The sequence below is a fragment of the Triticum dicoccoides genome, unplaced genomic scaffold (assembly GCF_002162155.2).
Source record: "Triticum dicoccoides isolate Atlit2015 ecotype Zavitan unplaced genomic scaffold, WEW_v2.0 scaffold128626, whole genome shotgun sequence".
In the NCBI taxonomy this organism is placed as follows: Eukaryota; Viridiplantae; Streptophyta; class Magnoliopsida; order Poales; family Poaceae; genus Triticum; species Triticum dicoccoides.
In genome coordinates, this window is record NW_021190438.1 from 48,714 (window position 1) to 68,620 (window position 19,907).

Genomic DNA, 19,907 nt, shown 5'->3' on the forward strand with positions numbered 1-19,907 from the left:
GTGTGGGCCAGGCGTGCTTTTCCCTAGCGCGCCGGGTTCGGCCTGTGACCGCCGGGCGAAAAAAGGTCCGAACCGGCGATTTTCGGCGTCCTGGGGGCGCGACTGGGCCGTTTTTTCGGCGCCGGCGCCGAAAAAGTGGCCTGGGGGGGCTGTTGGGGGCGTGGCTGGAGATGCCCTTAGAGTACGTAATGGGCCTAATGGGCCCATTAGTCTTAGGGTTAATTAGAGATAAGGGTTGCTTGTTTAGGGGTCAAGTAAGCCTTGCTTGGGAGTCAAGTAAATCTCTCTATATAAAGAGAGGAGATGTATCAATCTAATCAAGCAAGAATTAAGAAGGAAATCCCTTCCCTCTTGCCCGGCCGTGGGCAGAAAGGCCCCTGGCCGGCCCTCTCGCACGCTCCTTCTAGCAGCACCATAACAAGTTGATATTGCATTAGGGTCTTCTTTACCACTCAAATTTCGTGTTTCTGCATATATCCCTCCCATGGGAAAACCGGTGTTCTTAACTTTTAGAGGCACGTCCTTCTGATGCTTGTTTCAGCTTTAAATCATGCAGTGTTGCATAAATGGCCTCATAGCCGCAAAAGTTCATTTTGAAGAGTGACAACAAACACAAATAGATGCATCAACTAATAGATTGCAGTTTGCAAGGAGAGTGAAAAGTATTTTTTTTTAACTTCTCTGTGAACATGTGAGTCAATAGGGTTAAAATCAACAACTTCCGACTTAAGCACAATGGTCAATGAACATCAAAACTAGATATTAAGTTAGAAGCAATGATCATAACTAGGTGAATTTCTGGAGTGCATGAAAGTCAAAAGCCTTTGAAACAACAATTTGCATAGCTGGCTAATGGGAAATTAGGCCCCAAACTGGAATTTTTGGGATTGCTGTAACTGTATGGAGTATAGATCTGAAATGGTATAGTAGCATTGCATGATCCTACAATCTGTCTCGAGTCTTGGTCATGTGAATATGAACCAAACCATTTCCCTTTAAATTTACTAGTTTTGCTATGTAAAACTCTTGTTTCTTTTTTGTTAGGACCCCTTCGAGTACAGTTGATCTTATAGCATCGGATTTACTGTCAAGAAGCAATCTGGACGCAATCCGTGCTGCTTATAACAATCTAGGACGTGCCATGGACTATTTGTACTCTGTGTGTATCTCTCCCCATCAGAATTTTTAATTTGGGTCGATTTTCTGATGCTATAGTTGATATTTTATTTTCTCAAACATTAGGGTATTCCAATGAAAGCTGAAGTTTCTGTTCCGGTGGATGGTCAAGGGGCAAACACCACTGATACAACTCCTGGAAAAACCGACTTCTCTGGAATCCCAAACACAGCACCATTAGATCTTTCCCCACAGGTTTACTTTCCACCTTTGTATGTGTAGTGCCGGTACGGTGTTGCTTCTTTGAGTATCTTTTGACTAATTGAATGATGTAATAGGGGGCTTCCCATGCTGGAGGTGTTGCTGGGGTTGGATCACTTGATTTTCTTAGAAATAACCAACAGGTTCTTATCTTTATGTTTTGTCAGTTACTTCTCTCCTTTTACTTCTCTCCTTTTATTTTCTCTCCTTTTAGATTACTAGCAAACATGCCCGTGCGTTGCAACGGGAGAGAAAAAAAATCATACTACCCACGAACAATAATAAAGAAAACTAAGTAATTTGTCTCGTTAGTTCTCTTCTAAACATGAAGAATGTAAAAAAAAAAGTAGCAAAAGAGTGCAAACAAAAACATAATAGATTATAGACTATGTGGCCAATTAATCATATTTCCCCCGCATGCCTTCCTCGTATTGTTCCTCTGCCGAAATTGCTATAGTTGAACATTCACCATCGGCCATCGTCTAGTTTCTGTTGCTTCCTCGGATCTCCCTCTATGTCCCCTCAGAGGGCTGCCGACTCGATGAGTGATGCCAATAATGTGCGAATGAGTTAAATGCAGCTAGGATGCATCAGTGGGTTGCAAGATTTATACCAAAAAAAACTGTAAATTTACAGTAATTCCTTCACCAAACTAATGCATTACTGTAAATTTACTAATACCTGGGTGTACTAATGCATCTAGCCGTTCACCACGAGAAAAAAAAAACTGAATCTCCCAATTATATGCATCGATTCTCTCTGGGCCCCTACAAAATGATAGCGTACATAACATGGTGGAAGGGAACTCACACACAAAGAGGATCTTCATCCAGCATGGCTAGGGGCCGCTCGTGCCACAAGTTCCTACAGACTAATAAGTTGCCTCGTGCTATCTCCTAATGGATCTGGCGGCACAATGCTAGAAGCATAGAACTTTTTTTGACATGTATAAGAGCCAAGAACTTGCCAAAGTGGATGGGAGAGCGTACATAGGGAGGACCGGAGGGCACGTATAGCTGCTCGTTTCCCTTCGCCGGCCGGAACAAGTTTGTCGGAAATGGCATCTCTGAACCTGCTAGTGCACCCAGGTTTGCAGTTTGCTTGACTGCTCACTCATCTAGCGAGGGCCAGGCCGATCCATCACATACATCTGGGCCATATAGCACCCTGCCATGGAGAGAAGGCGCAGTGTGCCACCATTAATATCGGCCTCTGACCTGAGAGACCGCGTCGTCGGCCATGGACCATGATGAATTGGTGATGACTCTGTACCTGACACCGTCACACCGCAGTATATGAGCGGTTGCTGGCCGTGGGCGCATGCGGTGTGCCGAGCGTGCGCCGAGTTTGTCAGTGCAGTTATCCATTGCCTAGCTACTGCATATTTGTGGGCGACGTCAACGACGATGACCGACGACCAGGGTGTGTTGGCTAGGCCTTGATCACGTACACCTTGTCTTCAAGAAGGCTGCCTCCTTAGGTTGTACAAGGAACAAACGAAGCGAGATGCATATATACTTGTGAGAAGGGCGTGGTGGAGACTGAGCCCCCGGGCTGTGGAGAAGCCCCAGCTGTCCGGCGTGGTTGAAGAAGCAGGCGCCTGTGACGAGAGGCCGCAGCGGAGGTTGGCGACCAGCAGCAGCGCCGTGCAATCTCGGCCACGAGCGTCGCGCCGCCCGGCAGGATCCTAGTCTTTTCGTTCAAGGAAGGAGCCAGCAGACGACGATATATATAGAAAATGGAAAAACTAATGCCCACACGTGTGGGCGTTTGCAGATCGCCCACACGCCTTCATCACCACTTATTTTACCACGTATGAATAGATGACATCAGCAGAAATCTTTTTGGTTTTCGGCTTAAAATTGTTTTATCTGCTAAATAAAAAAGCGAACTAAAAATTCTTTTTCACCATTAAATCCGTCTCGACGAGATCTTCAAAACTAGACCTCATGTTGATATGTTTCGACGAATTTTTTTTTGCCCAGAAATTGCCATGATGTTTATACTATAGTTGCCATAGTGCTTAAACTAAAGTTGCCATGTGGCAATTTTAATTTGTAGATCATGACAATTTTAGTTTTTTGATGATGGCAATTCCAGTACTTTGACCATGAAAATATTTTTTTATTGAATCATGGCAATTTTAAGTGCATGTATCATGGTAATTTTAGTTTATGGTGCATGGCAAGTCTACTTTCTTAATTCTCCGTTTTATAAAATATGTTAAAATTTACCTTTATTAAATGTAAAAGAAAATAGTTGAAACATATCATGGCAACTTCTGTGTAAATATCATGGCAATTCATGTGCAATAGACATGGCAACTTTTAATTAAAAAAATCGTCGAAATCTATCGATATGAGATCTAGTTTTGAAGATCTCGTCGCGAGGGATTCAATGGTGAAAACAGATATTCAATCGGATTTTTCATTTAAAAGATAGAACATTTTAAAAACTGAAAATCCAAAAAGATTCTCGCATGCATGCATGCGATGACGTGGCAATCTATTTGCATTAAAGACGTGTGATGCGTCTTCTTCCCTGTCACACGTGTGGCAGTTATCGACGTCCATAGAAAAAGGAGCGCAAAACGCTGAATAAGAAAAGAAGCCGGATCACGTGTTCGGCCTGGACAAGTATTGGTACAAAGAAAACCGGATTCTATGTTCGGCTAGTTTGCGATTTGGAGACGTATACGGGAGGGTGGTAAAGGTGAAGTACCTTTTTTTTTAGTTGGGCTGGAGTTGGATTGTATAAAGGCTACGTAGTAAAAACAGGGTGGCCGTGTTTAAAGAAAGACGATCGCCCTTAATCTTAGCCGTCAATCTTTGTGCTTAACATAAAATCAAAAGATATAAAAGAAAAGACGTATGAAGAATTATGAAAGCTTCCTTTTTTTAATATTAGGTAAAGAGGGGATAGAAAAATTCCTTTTTAGGCCGGCAGCTTGGAACGGCTAGGGAGCAGCCCGCCGCTTCCTAGACACGTCCTTAATTTCAGGTGTGTTGTCAATCCAAGGAAAGCAATGGATGGCACCTACAACTTGGATGGCAACTACAAATTGAACGTACATACATGCCAGCTGCTGTAAAAAAACATGTCAGCTCACCAGACCTTGGCACCGTCACAAATTAAGCTCGTTCTTATTTTCGAAGAAATCTTTATTGTGTTTATAGTGCTGAAAGAAATCACAATACATTACTCACAAAATATACTAGGTTTGCTAACTTTAAAAGATACAGCAAAACTGCAACCTAAGATACCCAGAAAACTAGGGAAGGGGGACGCACCTGCCTCATAATAGCTTAGATCTGATCGATCCTGGTAACCTCCTTGTGCAGTTTGGGATCAGGACCACCAGAACAGTTTTCTCAAAACAGAAGAGACCTCATGGCTTGGCTCATTTCTTGTCATTGAATCTTACTCGTATAGGTCCTTACCTCTGCATGGAGTGTGCAAGCTTGATGCTGATGACAAGTAGCTTGATCTAATATCCAACTTGAGGTGTCCTCCTTGTTCTTTTTACCCATCAAAACCACCTATAATTGGCTAGTCATGGCAAGGAAAACTGCTCATTTCTGCATCGACCTAGCTAGGATATCAACAGGAGTAGTAGGAACAAAATCAAATTAAGGGCAACACACCTGGCTTCTATCTATTAGGATTTTACTTGAGTCGTTTTAGCCCAAGAGATTAGTTTGTTTTTCTGATATTTCATATACATGATAGCTTCCTTTGCGTAGAAGTAGAAGTAGAACACTAGTGCATAATCGGGCTATTGTCCCGGTTCGTAAGGACCTTTAGTGCCGGTTCTGCAACCGGCACTAAAGGGTGGGGACTAAAGGTTCCCCCCTTTCCTTTAGTCCCGATACAACACGAATCGGGATCAAAGGCCCACCATGTGGCACGAGCCCACGCCGGGGGGATGGGGGCCTTTAGTCCCGGTTGGTTACACACCAACCGGGACTAAAAGCTTTAGAGGTTTATGGTATTATGGTTTATTTTTCCTTTTAGTTTTGTATTTTCCATTTAATTCTTTTTCATTTTAAACATATTTTACGCTAGTACATTATGTACACGTTATGCATATATATAAATAGAATTTCTCGTAGAACTGATCACACACACACACACCAACACACACACACACACACACACACACATATATATATATATCATCGAATTTCTCGCACGACCATTGATGAGGACATCAATACAATTGTTACACCCACAGCCCCTGCTGCTATACATACTGGACCAATTACTAGAGCTCGTGCACGCCAACTAAATTACCAGGTACTTTCGTTTCTTGGTAATGATTCTAATGTTCATGAGAATATGATGCTGCCTAAATTGGATACATTTGTTTTGCTTACAAATGAAGGGCCTAGCTTGGAGAAGGACGAACATTGGAGCAAGAACAAGCATGGAGATGATGGCATGCGCAAGGGAAACAAGAACGGAGTTACAAGTGATGATTTCAGGACTTTGAAGCCACCATAATGGGTGCATGAAGCCTTGGACGAAATATACAAGATGCCACTTCATAAATTTCGTCCCGAGGCTATTTTAGGTGCTGCGTCACCTTATTATTGGGCCAGGCCCATGTAATTTCGAAATACATAAGTATAGGCTATTTTTAGAGTCCGTATGTGTGGGAAAACAAGAGATAGGGTTGATTTCGAACCCCTCCACCAAGGACCACGAAATTCCCCCCTCTTCCTCCATATATACAGCCCTTAGGGCATCGTTTAGATTTTGGGGGTTTTTGTTTAGATTAAAAGTTCGCCATAGCTGCAACTTCGAGTACTTCGTTTGTGTTCAACGACCAGACAAAGGCGTCACAGAACCCCACCTTGATCAATAAAGCTTTCATCTTATAATCGCAATATCCAGATTGCAATCTCAGTTTCTTGCTTGTTCTTCGTTTGCTCGCAGGAAACAGACCCTCGTGGTCAGGTTGATCGTGCTCCGGCGTGGTCAATAACCTCTCGGAGTTGGTTTAGCGATTGCTAAGGCGCGACGTCCTCGCACGTTCGTAGTCGGATCGTCAAAGTCGACTTCCACCAAAGCGATATCCATCATCTCATCGAAAGACGGGACACCTTCGCCTCTATCAAGTGGTATCAGATTTCCAGGTTGCTCGGTGAGATTTTACAGTTTTTCGTAGTTTAGATCGAGTCTGTTCTTCATACCTACAGTCCACGAAAAAGCCACAAAAAAAATTAGGGTTAGTTCATCATATCCGAACCAATCTGAGCCTTTGCATAATCTTTTTAGGGTTTTGCTTTGTTGAATTTGCGGTTGCATCGTCGTGTCTAGTTGCTGGTCTTAGAGTCTAGTCTTTTAGAGTTTCGAGTTCTGGTCATAAGTTGTCACGCCGCCGCCGCACCATCATCATCACCCCTGCCATCTACCACCACCGCTTATCCGCCACCGTTTCGAATCCGTATCCATATACCACCACAGCTGTCATATACCACCACCGCTGCCATCTACCACCATATATCCACCACCAATCCGAGTTCTTGTCATATTAGGTTTGTTTTCGAGATCCTATTTTTAGGTGTTTCTGAGTGTTTTGAGACAGGTGCCATTATAGGAAGTTTTTTTGACCCGTTCCCAGTTTTTGGGTCCGGGCAGTCAAAAAAAAAAATTGGTCAAAAAAATTTCGTGCCCATCCTGTCAGTTTGAGCTAAGAAGAGTTTTGAGACACTCGCCATTATAGTGATTTTTCGCAAAAAAAAAGCAGCGCAAAAAAAAAGAGCGCAAAAAAAAAGAGCGAAAAAAAAATTCCAGAGTGTGCTTTTCCCTTGTTTACGTGCCGCGCTGTGATTTTGTTAGTGTTCTAGGCTCGCGTCTCTAGCACAGTCTAGCCTAGGACCAGCACAGTACCGTCGTTGAGCGTTTATTCAACTTTGCATCTCTGAATTGATTATTGCTGACCCTTTTTGCTACCATATTATAAGCCTTCCCAGCTCCACATACATCTACGTCGTGCGTTTGACTCTCCCTGGTAATCGCTCTATCCAAGCTTTGAGAGTTTTTGACTACAACGGTTGCCGATCACCGCCTGCTGCTGGGTAAGAACTGGTAAGAATTTGAGATTTGCTTGACGGATTTGTGACACCCACCACCACCACTTGTTCGTAGTCTGTAGGATCATATTCTTGTGTGTTTCTATTGCTGCTAACCATGCCAGGATCACACAAGCTGAGCAAAATCAGAGGCACAATTTGTTCCATACCAAGGAAGTTGTGAAGGAACGTTCTGTGCGCGTCATCATAGACGGAGGGAGCTGCAACAACTTGGCTAGCATGGAGATGGTGGAGAAGCTTTCTCTCACCACAAGACCACATCCACATCCTTACTACATCCAATGGTTCAACAACAGCGGCAAGGTTAAGGTAACACGTACTGTTCGTGTGCATTTTAGTATCTCTACATATGCTGATTATGTTGATTGTGATGTGGTACCTATGCAAGCATGTTCCTTATTACTTGGTAGACCATGGCAATTTGATAAAAATTCTGTACACCATGGTAGAAACAATCACTATACTCTTGTTCATAAGGATAAAAATATTACTTTGCTTCCTATGACTCCTGATTCCATTTTGAAAGATGATATTAATAGAGCTAATAAAGCACAACAGGAGAAGAATAAGAGTGAAAATCAGATTGTGGCAAAAGAATTTGAGCAACAAATGAAGCCTAATAATAAACAATCTAGTGTTGCTTCTGAAATTAAATTGAAAAGTGCATGTTTATTTGCCACCAAATCTGATATTGATGAGCTAGATTTCAGCAAATCTGTTTCCTATGCTTTTGTGTGCAAAGAGGCATTATTTTTATTCGAGGACGTGCCTTCCTCTTTGCCTCCTGCTGTCACTAACATTTTGCAGGAGTTCGCTGACGTTTTTCCACAAGACGTGCCACCGGGATTACCGCCTATTCGAGGGATTGAGCATCAGATTGACTTAATTCCAGGTGCTTCACTGCCAAACCGTGCACCATACCGTACCAATCCAGAGGAGACGAAGGAGATTATGCGTCAAGTACAAGAGCTTCTCGACAAAGGTTATATACGCGAATCCCTTAGTCCTTGTGCTGTTCCTATTATTCTAGTGCCGTAAAAGGATGGTACATCACGTATGTGTGTTGATTGTAGAGGCATTAATAATATTACTATTCGTTATCGTCATCCTATTCCTAGGCTAGATGATATGCTTGATGAATTGAGTGGCTCTACAATATTCTCCAAAGTTGATTTGCGTAGTGGCTACCATCAAATTCGTATGAAATTGGGACATGAATGGAAAACAGCATTTAAAACTAAGTTTGGATTATATGAGTGGTTAGTCATGCCTTTTGGGTTAACTAATGCACCTAGTACTTTCATGAGATTAATGAACGAAGTTTTACGTGCTTTCATTGGACGATTTGTGGTAGTTTACTTTGATGACATATTGATTTATAGCAGATCTTTGGAAGAACATTTGGAACATTTACGTGCTGTTTTTATTGCTCTACGTGATGCACGTTTGTTTGGTAACCTTGGGAAGTGCACCTTTTGCACCGACCGAGTATCTTTTCTTGGCTATGTTGTTACTCCACAGGGAATTGAATTTGATAAAGCCAAGATTAAAGCTATTGAGAGTTGGCCGCAGCCCAAAACGGTCACACAAGTGAGGAGTTTTCTTGGCCTCGCTGGATTCTATAGGCGTTTTGTGAGAGATTTCAGCACCATTGCTGCACCTCTCAATGAGCTTACAAAGAAAGATGTGCCTTTTCTTTGGGGTACCGCACAGGAAGAAGCCTTCACGGTATTGAAAGATAAGTTGACACATGCTCCTTTACTCCAACTTCCTGATTTTAATAAGACTTTTGAGCTTGAATGTGATGCTAGTGGAATTGGATTAGGAGGTGTGTTATTACAAGATGGCAAACCTGTTGCATACTTTTCTGAAAAATTGAGTGGGCCTAGTCTGAATTATTCTACTTATGATAAAGAATTATATGCTCTTGTTCGGACTTTAGAAACATGGCAACATTATTTATGGCCCAAAGAATTTGTTATACATTCTGATCATGAATCTTTGAAACATATTAGAAGTCAAGCTAAACTGAATCGTAGACATGCTAAATGGGTTGAATTCATTGAGACTTTCCCTTATGTCATTAAACACAAGAAGGGAAAAGAAAATGTTATTGCTGATGCATTGTCTCGTCGCTATACTATGCTTTCACAACTTGACTTCAAAAAATTTGGTCTGGAGACCATCAAAGATCAATATGTGCATGATGCTGATTTTAAAGATGTAATGCAGAATTGTAAAGAAGGAAGAATGTGGAACAAGTTTGTTGTTAACGATGGATTTGTGTTTCGTGCTAACAAGCTATGCATTCCAGCTAGCTCCGTTCGTCTTTTGTTGTTGCAGGAGGCGCATGGAGGAGGATTAATGGGACACTTTGGCGTGAAGAAGACGGAGGACATACTTGCTACACATTTCTTTTGGCCAAAGATGAGACGGGATGTTGAGTGTTTTATTGCTCGCTGCACTACATGTCAAAAAGCTAAGTCACGACTCAATCCTCATGGTTTATATATGCCTTTGCCTGTACCTAGTGCTCCTTGGGAGGATATATCTATGGACATTGTTTTAGGTTTACCTCGAACAAAGAAGGGGAGGGATAGCATATTTGTTGTCGTGGATAGATTCTCGAAAATGGCACACTTTATACCATGTCATAAAAGCGATGATGCTGTTAATGTTGCTGATTTGTTCTTTCGTGAAATTATTCGCTTGCATGGTGTGCCAAATACTATTGTTTCAGATCGTGATACTAAATTTCTTAGCCACTTTTGGAGATGTTTATGGGCTAAGTTGGGGACTAAACTGCTTTTTACTACTACTTGTCACCCCCAAACTGATGGACAAACTGAAGTAGTCAATAGAACGTTGTCTACTATTGATAGAGGCAAAGGTGTCCCGTCTTTCGATGAGATGGTGGATTTCGCTTTGGTGGAAGTCGACTTTGACGATCCGACTACGAACGTGTGAGGACGTCGCGCCTTAGCAATCGCTAAACCAACTCCGAGAGGTTATTGACCACGCCGGAGCACGATCAACCTGACCACGAGGGTCTGTTTCCTGCGAGCAAATGAAGAACAAGCAAGAAACTAAGATTGCAATCTGGATATTGCGAATATAAGATGAAAGCTTTATTGATCAAGGTGGGGTTCTGTGACGCCTTTGTCTGGTCGTTGAACACAAACGAAGTACGCGAAGTTGCAGCTATGGCGAACTTTTAATCTAAACAAAACCCCAAGGAAAAGCTACTAGATGGATCTACTTATATAGGAGCAAGGGGTGGCGGCCAAGGAGGTGGGAGGACGTCCCAAGGCAGCCTAAAACTAAATCTAGGTCGTACAAGGCCAATGGGCCCAAGTGGAGGTGATGTAACACCTTTGGACTTGTAGTTTGACTCGGATTCTGCTGCAGCATCAGATTGTTTCGTCCACAACTCAACGCTCCGGACGCATTTGAAGGTGATTCCAATTGGGTTGGAAAGTGCACGAAATCTAGTTTCCAACAAAAAAAAGAATCACCCAATTCGGAGTCCGTATGAAAAACTTGTGTGCGTTTTGAGTCAGGTATGTCTGTGCAGTCCGAATCTGAATCCAGAACGTGAGAGACTTGGACTCTATCTTCTCTTGGGCCAAAAGTGACGTGAGAGAACTTTTTGGACAGCAAATAAACATCTCTTTCTTCCTTATCTTCATATGTGGATTGTACAAATGTCCCATACACCTGCAATTAGACAAAACACAAAAGTGTGTGAAGTATTTTTGTTCTGGATAACATAAATAGATTATTGAATAGTTTGCACTAGAAATCACCTGACAAATATGCATATATGCAATATTTTTGGTCATATCCAAGGTAGTCATGTCCTCATCATTGAATGTGATGCTAGTGGAATTGGATTAGGAGGTGTGTTATTACAAGATGGCAAACCTGTTGCATACTTTTCTGAAAAATTGAGTGGGCCTAGTCTGAATTATTCTACTTATGATAAAGAATTATATGCTCTTGTTCGGACTTTAGAAACATGGCAACATTATTTATGGCCCAAAGAATTTGTTATACATTCTGATCATGAATCTTTGAAACATATTAAAAGTCAAGCTAAACTGAATCGTAGACATGCTAAATGGGTTGAATTCATTGAGACTTTCCCTTATGTCATTAAACACAAGAAGGGAAAAGAAAATGTTATTGCTGATGCATTGTCTCGTCGCTATACTATGCTTTCACAACTTGACTTCAAAATATTTGGTTTGGAGACCATCAAAGATCAATATGTGCATGATGCTGATTTTAAAGATGTAATGCAGAATTGTAAAGAAGGACGAATGTGGAACAAGTTTGTTGTTAACGATGGATTTGTGTTTCGTGCTAACAAGCTATGCATTCCAGCTAGCTCCGTTCGTCTTTTGTTGTTGCAGGAGGCGCATGGAGGAGGATTAATGGGACACTTTGGCATGAAGAAGATGGAGGACGTACTAGCTACACATTTCTTTTGGCCAAAGATGAGACGGGATGTTGAGCGTTTTATTGCTCGCTGCACTACATGTCAAAAAGCTAAGTCACGACTCAATCCTCATGGTTTATATATGCCTTTGCCTGTACCTAGTGTTCCTTGGGAGGATATATCTATGGACTTTGTTTTAGGTTTACCTCGAACAAAGAAGGGGAGGGATAGCATATTTGTTGTCGTGGATAGATTCTCGAAAATGGCACACTTTATACCATGTCATAAAAGCGATGATGCTGTTAATGTTGCTGATTTGTTCTTTCGTGAAATTATTCGCTTGCATGGTGTGCCAAATACTATTGTTTCAGATCGTGATACTAAATTTCTTAGCCACTTTTGGAGATGTTTATGGGCTAAGTTGGGGACTAAACTGCTTTTTAGTACTACTTGTCACCCCCAAACTGATGGACAAACTGAAGTAGTCAATAGAACGTTGTCTACTATGCTTAGGGCTGTTTTGAAGAATAATAAGAAAATGTGGGAGGAATGCTTGCCTCATATTGAATTTGCTTATAATCGTTCATTGCATTCTACTACTAAGATGTGCCATTTTGAAGTTGTGTATGGTTTCCTACCTCGTGCACCTATTGATTTGTTGCCTCTTCCATCTTCGAAGAAGGTTAATTTTGATGCTAAACAACGTGCTGAATTGATTTTAAAAATGCATGAGTTAACTAAGGAAAACATTGAGCGCATGAATGCTAAATATAAACTTGCTAGAGATAAGGGTAGAAAACATGTTGTGTTTGCACCTGGAGATCTTGTTTGGTTACATTTGCGTAAGGATAGATTTCCTGATTTGCGCAAATCAAAGTTAATGCCACGTGCTGATGGTCCCTTTAAGGTGTTAGAGAAAATAAATGATAATGCATATAAACTTGAGCTGCCTGCAGATTTTGGGGTTAGTCCCACTTTTAACATTGCAGATTTGAAGCCTTATTTGGGTGAGGAAGATGAACTTCCGTCGAGGACGACTTCATTTCAAGAAGGGGAGGATGATGAGGACATCAATACAATTGTTACACCCACAGCCCCTGCTGCTATACATACTGGACCAATTACTAGAGCTCGTGCACGCCAACTAAATTACCAGGTACTTTCGTTTCTTGGTAATGATTCTAATGTTCATGAGAATATGATGCTGCCTAAATTGGATACATTTGTTTTGCTTACAAATGAAGGGCCTAGCTTGGAGAAGGATGAACATTGGAGCAAGAACAAGCATGGAGATGATGGCATGCGCAAGGGAAACAAGAACGGAGTTACAAGTGATGATTTCAGGACTTTGAAGCCACCACAATGGGTGCATGAAGCCTTGGACGAAATATACAAGAGGCCACTTCATAAATTTCGTCCTGAGGCTATTTTAGGTGCTGCGTCACCTTATTATTGGGCCAGGCCCATGTAATTTCGAAATACATAAGTATAGGCTATTTTTAGAGTCCGTATGTGTGGGGAAACAAGAGATAGGGTTGATTTCGGACCCCTCCACCAAGGACCACGAAATTCCCCCCTCTTCCTCCATATATACAGCCCTTAGGGCATCGTTTAGATTTTGGGGGTTTTTGTTTAGATTAAAAGTTCGCCATAGCTGCAACTTCGCGTACTTCGTTTGTGTTCAACGACCAGACAAAGGCGTCACAGAACCCCACCTTGATCAATAAAGCTTTCATCTTATAATCGCAATATCCAGATTGCAATCTCAGTTTCTTGCTTGTTCTTCGTTTGCTCGCAGGAAACAGACCCTCGTGGTCAGGTTGATCGTGCTCCGGCGTGGTCAATAACCTCTCGGAGTTGGTTTAGCGATTGCTAAGGCGCGACGTCCTCGCACGTTCGTAGTCGGATCGTCAAAGTCGACTTCCACCAAAGCGATATCCATCATCTCATCGAAAGACGGGACACCTTCGCCTCTATCAACCATTCACATACACATGTATATATACAATTTCTCCTACAATTTGCAGATCATTACATGGAGGCATTACTATTTCCTCTTGAATTGCTCGTACGTGATTCTCTGGTATGAGCTTATCCCGCATCTCCTTCATCTTTAAAGAAGGAGATCAATATGCATGTATTAGTTGTATGTATATATATTAGATAATGATGTAAAAATTGTGAATAGTGTTCTGGCAAACGTACCGATTGCTCTCTATCAGCTTTGCTTCTTTCGGACGTCATCATACGAATGTTCTCGCAAATGTAGTATGCACATAAATCAGTCCCCGGCGCCTGCTTCAGGGTCTTTATGAGAATAGAATTCAATCAGATAATAATTAAAGAGATGGTAGCTAGTTAGTACTAGCTACTTAATTAATTACCTTGGGTCGCACCCATTTCAGCTTTTGTTTTCATGGGCCTTGAACCTGTTTGATGAACTTTTCCCAAGCCCTACCTGCCGGCAAAAAAAAGAATAAAGGAGTCATTAATTAGTTGATATCAGGAAATGACGAACTAAAGAGGCCGACATATAGTTCGATAATGATTGAAATTACCTGTCGACCATCCCCCTCACGATTGTGTAGTCATTAACGTCTTTAAGTAATCAGTCCAGTACTTAAACTCTTCCCTCGTCAACTTCAATCGTTAGCATGAACCAATGAAAACTGCATGCGCACACGTTTGTATAATTAAGCGGGCATGTGCATAACTCATCAACTACACTTATTAATATCTAGTAAGCAAAAAATATAATTTGTAGTATAAGACAGTGTCACTCACCTGAAGTTGTAAGGAAGTAGTATGTCTGGTTCGGTATTTAGTCGCACCAATAACTCTAGGAAGGTTTTCTCTGTGTATGGTCAATCATATTCACGTGACCATGTCTCTTGATTAATGGTATTTGGATCAATGAACCCAATGTCATAGCATCCAGCTTTTTTCATGTCATAGATCTCCATTCTGCATAATACCACAGAAAAGAATATAGTGAAGATAATTACAGGTAATGATTAACGAGCACTACAGCTAACTAGAGACTTAAATTACAGAAGGAAATCACTTACAGACAATAGCAACTGACGATAGATTTGTCGAGTGTGTCTTGATTGAATAACTGAAACTGTTCTTGAAACTCAACCCAGATAGCTTTTTCATGGAAGTAATGCTCTGGCTGATTCTCACCATGAGGGACTCTAGATCGGTACTTGGCTTCTCTCATGTACCATTCATGCAATTCATACATTCTCGTTGATAAACGCATGATCTCCTCAGGCTTGACCAGAGATTCGCCGCGGGCATATTTCTTTTTTAGTTCCTCCTCTTTAAACGTTTCCATGGGCTCGATCTCTAGGAGTTGATAAACAGTGACACCGGCCTGTTCAGCTATCCTTCTATGATCGTCGGTTATTACTAGCTGGTCGGCGCCAGTACTCACATGTGTTGGTACAATGAGCGGGGGGATCGATTGCACCGCCTGTTCTGCCAGCTAGGGAACAGTTTTCCCACTTTTTTTGGTAGCTGCTTGGCTCAAGCTCGAGCTCGACTCCTTTTTTTGTGCTTGATATGACTTCTTGATTTGGCAGCTCATAGTCTGAGTCAATATGCTTGGGAGCTGGTGGTTCAGCCATACGAATAAAGTGTTGAATGACATGCTCAGGTACTTTCTCCTCTAGCGGTGGGGGTGGTTTCGGTCCAAAATGGGCCTTCACTTGGGCCCTCACTTCGGCTTCGTTTTTCGCGACAGTTAGGTCGTAAGGCAACCTCAGAAGAGGCTGGAGGCTTGGACCAAATTTGTATTTCTTGCCTCCTGTTGTACTGCTAGCCGCCGTAGCTGCGACGCCTCTCTCCCGCTGTTACTTAGGAGGCGAAGCCCGCTGAGGCGGCAGAGACGACTGGCGCGGTGCCTGACTTGGAGGAGGAGTCACTTACGCGGTGCCGGACTTGGGGGAGGAGGAGTCGGGTGACGGGGTGCCGGACTTGGAGGAGGAGGAGTGGCCTAACGCGGTGGCGGACTTGGAGGAGCAGGAGTCTGCTGACGCGGTGGCTGACTTGGAGGAGCGGGAGTCTGCTGATACGGTGGCGGACTTGGAGGAGGAGCCGGCTGATGCGGTGTCAGTGGCCTTGGAAAGATGATGCAATCCTTTCTCCCTAGAATGATACGATGTATGGCCTCTCCCAGTGTGCGCTCGTCGTCACCTTCAGGAATGTCAAGCTCTAGCCCCGATTATTGTGCCACCACTTCATCAACCCTGACACGAGCATAGCCAGCTGGAATCAGATTGCAATGGAAGGTTGCTTCAGGAGGATTTTTGGATTTTTATAAGCAACGTCGTCCTCCACCTTCATGGATATGTTCTTCATTTTAAAGTGTAGCTCACAAGTTGTCGTATTTATGATATCATCCACATGCTATCTATCCAGCAGTGCATCATCGCCCGGGGCGGAACCCACGCTGCTTCTCGGCATGGATGAGAGGGTGCTATCCAATGCTGGATCCACTAGCTGCTGCCGCTGCTGAGACCCCCTTTCCTGGCTAAGTGTGTCGATCTGCTGCTGCTGCCGCTGGAAAGCAAGTGCCAACTCCGCGTGCTTTGATTCTATGATGCGAAGGCGTCTGCTTCCTACTTCCTCTCCTCCTTCTCCAGCTTCCTCTTCTGCTCATCCTGCTGCTACTTTCTCGCACGGCTTCTGTAGTCGGCATTCCAGTCCGCAAACCCCTCAAACCATGGAACAACGCCTTTGCCTCATGTTCTTCTTGGGTGTTCAGGATTCTTCAGGACGCACGTAAGCTCGTCGTTCTCTCTGTTGGGCGTGAACACTCCCTCTCTGTTGGGCGTAAACTGTTGGTGGCTCCTTTAAGACTTGCCGGCTCCAAAACCGCATGTCTTTGGGTCCAACTTCCCCCCCATGCGCATAGAACCAAGTCCTGCACCTGGGGGGCCAGCTCAATGTAACTGGAGTGACCCCTGCAGCCATCATCTCTAGCTCAGCGAGATCCCACTTAGGTCGGGCCACCTCGTAGCCACCTGGCCCCAGATTATGGTGCCACTGCTTTTTGCGGCACTAATCTTGTTTATTCTCGACCGTTCCTGAGCTACTTCCGATTCCTTGAAGTTCACGAAAGCATCCCAATGACCTCTTGCCTTCTCCAGTGTTCCCTTGAATTATGGAGTCTACTTTCCTGCTTTGACGTACGCGGCCCATATAGTTTTCTTGTGGTTGTTGAATGTTATCATCATCTTCTTTAGAGCAAACTTCTTGACTTTCTCCAGATCTGCATGATCTGGTAGGGTGAAATGTGACATGTGTGATTCCCATAGCAGATCTTTTGCTCTTTGGTCGACAAAAGTAACATCTGGAGATGCCTTTGGTGGCTCTTTCCATTCTTGAACGGAGATCGGGATTTGGTCCTTGACAATAAGTCTGCATTGACGAGTGAACTTCTTCTTATTCTTCTTAGGTTCATCAGGGTTGCCACTAGGTTTGATGGCATCGATGTTGTACTTTATGCCATCCTTCAACTTTTTGGCGGGACCTCGAACAATCCTGCTGCTTGTAGAAGATTTGCTCGATCCGGAGGGCTAAAAGAAGAAAGATCCATTCGTTAATATATATACAAATCATTTAAAATGTGATGATCACTAGATGCCTTATATAAATATACCTTGGTCTTTGTTATTTTAAGAACAACATTTCATTCGTCATGCATGTTTTGGACTTCATCTATTTGTTCGTCTTCATCAAACATCATACCATCACCGGTATTGTTCAGATATTGCGAGCCATCATCTTCTTCATTCTCATCTAGGCTCAGGGAGCGTATGATGTCGAACATAGTCTCTTCTCCTTCTCTGCCGGTGTTGTCAATAGCTTTTATTTAACAAATCCAGAAGAAAGATAAAATAATTTAGTATTCAAATTAGAATGCATGCAATCAATAAGGAAAAACCGTATCATATAGTAGATAATATATCCATCTCAAATAATCCAAATAATTAATATGCATCATCGAATATAATCTCGAATACATCACTCGAATATTTTCGAATAATATAATCTTGAATACATTGTCTCGAATATTATCGAATATAATCTTGAGTATTATCACTAATACATCTCGAATATTATCATATACTAGCTAATACAGGCCGAATATTGTAGAAGAATCTAGTTCACTCGTGGTTCCTGAGGCGCGGGCGGTGGATACCCAAAGAGAAGGAACGGTAACAAGATCATAGCTTGGGTGAGATCCCTGAAAAACCTACCAGGTATTGGAGAACCTGACGTCCAACACATTCATGTAGCGACGGACGTGCTCGTCCTCCTCCCTGACATGGCGACGTACCACCTCCGGCGGGGCCGGCTGCCTCCGCGCCAAAAGTGACCCATGCGAACGGCACTAAAGGAACTCCTGGTTGACGACGGGACCCGGGGTGGGGTTCCTCACCAAGATGCGCGCCCCTGAAGGTAGCACCTCCCAGTGCCAGACCGGCGAAGCCCAGTCCCGGACATGGCGCCTCTTAAGCAGGACATCGTCGCGAGCGAGTCGACGACAAGGATGCAGGCCGGGCATCGTTGACATCGAGAACACATTCTATGCAAATTTCACATTTTTTAAATGCTTGATTTAACCTTTATTCCCTGGCTAGGAACAGTATTCAGAATCATAACGGATTCTCTTAACTTTAAGGGATTTAACAAAATGCCGCCATTCTAGATGTGTAGAAAATGGTCCATATTTTTCCTGATCTTATCTACCCTTCTATATGTCACGTTGTCTAGTGTCAAAGGATTCAAGAAAACCGTGGCTTCATCATTAGCCGGAAGTAACATGCGCATGATGGTATGAAGCTCTCGAAAGTTGTTTTGGAACGGAGTCCCCGATAGGATAATTAGATTTTTGCTACGAAGTTCAGCAAGAGCCTTCCGAATATCGCTATTTGCAAGGCCTTTGCTGAACTTCGTACCAAAAAGCGAATTATCCTATCAGGAACTCCGTTCCAAAACAATTTTGGAGAGCTTCGTACCATCATGCGCCTGTTACTTCCGGCTAATGATGAAGCTATGGATTTATTCAATACTTTGACACAGGACAACGTGGCATATAGAGTACGTAGATGAGATCAGAAAAAATTGGATCAACTTGTGCACATCCATAATGGGGGCATTCTTGATAAATCTCTCATTAGAGGACTAGGAGAATCTATTGTATACATACATATACTAATTAATTGCAAATACATATAACAAACTTTTGCAAATACAATATTAAAATATCGGGCATAACAAACCTTTTTTAAATGGTTGATTGTGATTTTTGTAATTCTTTTTCACTTGATTTTGCAAATACATAACAAACTTTTACAAATACAGCATTAAGATATAAACATTAAAAGTATTTTTAATAGACGGTCTACTTTTTTCTATGCTTGGTCAAAATTCCTCAACTTTTTCCATGCAATTTTTTTCTATATATATACTATATATACATATGGTCAATTTTTTCCTATGCAAATTTTTATTATACTATACATATGATACAATGTTAAAAGTATAAAAAACTAAAAAACAGAAAAAATTTGTAAATAAATGGTGGAATTTGCATAGATTAATTGTTTCTTGTTCACTAACTATTTAAAAAAAGTATATCACAAACATCTAGTGAAAATTTCCATAGCTATAATTAAGCATATCACAAATATCGGGCATAGCAATAATTTTCCTACATACATGTATACATTCATCTACAATTAAGCATAATCACAAACATCTAGTTAAAAAAAATAGCCGGATCAATTGAGGGGGCGGCGAGCTCACAGCGGGCCGGCGAGCTAGAGGTAAGCGATTGCGACCGGGGATGGTGGGGTCGAGGCCGGCGCGGGCGGCGTCGGGGAGGACGGCGCGGGCGGCCGGCGTGGAGCTAGCTGGCGGCTGGCGTGGAGGAGGCGCGGGCGGCCGGCGTCCTGGGCGGCGATCGCAGGGTCGAG

The 19,907-nt window shown here is 42.6% G+C and overlaps 1 protein-coding gene across 1 annotated transcript in view; it reads left to right on the forward strand.

Annotated features, from left to right (window-relative positions):
* LOC119343461 (ubiquitin receptor RAD23b-like) overlaps positions 1-19,907 on the forward strand; it is a 46,285-nt gene that overhangs the window by 4,318 nt on the left and 22,060 nt on the right. The window contains exons 6-8 of the mRNA XM_037614398.1: positions 1,045-1,159; positions 1,243-1,371; positions 1,455-1,520. Of these exons, the coding sequence (XP_037470295.1) occupies positions 1,045-1,159; positions 1,243-1,371; positions 1,455-1,520 (310 nt within the window). The remainder of the gene's footprint in view (positions 1-1,044; positions 1,160-1,242; positions 1,372-1,454; positions 1,521-19,907) is intronic.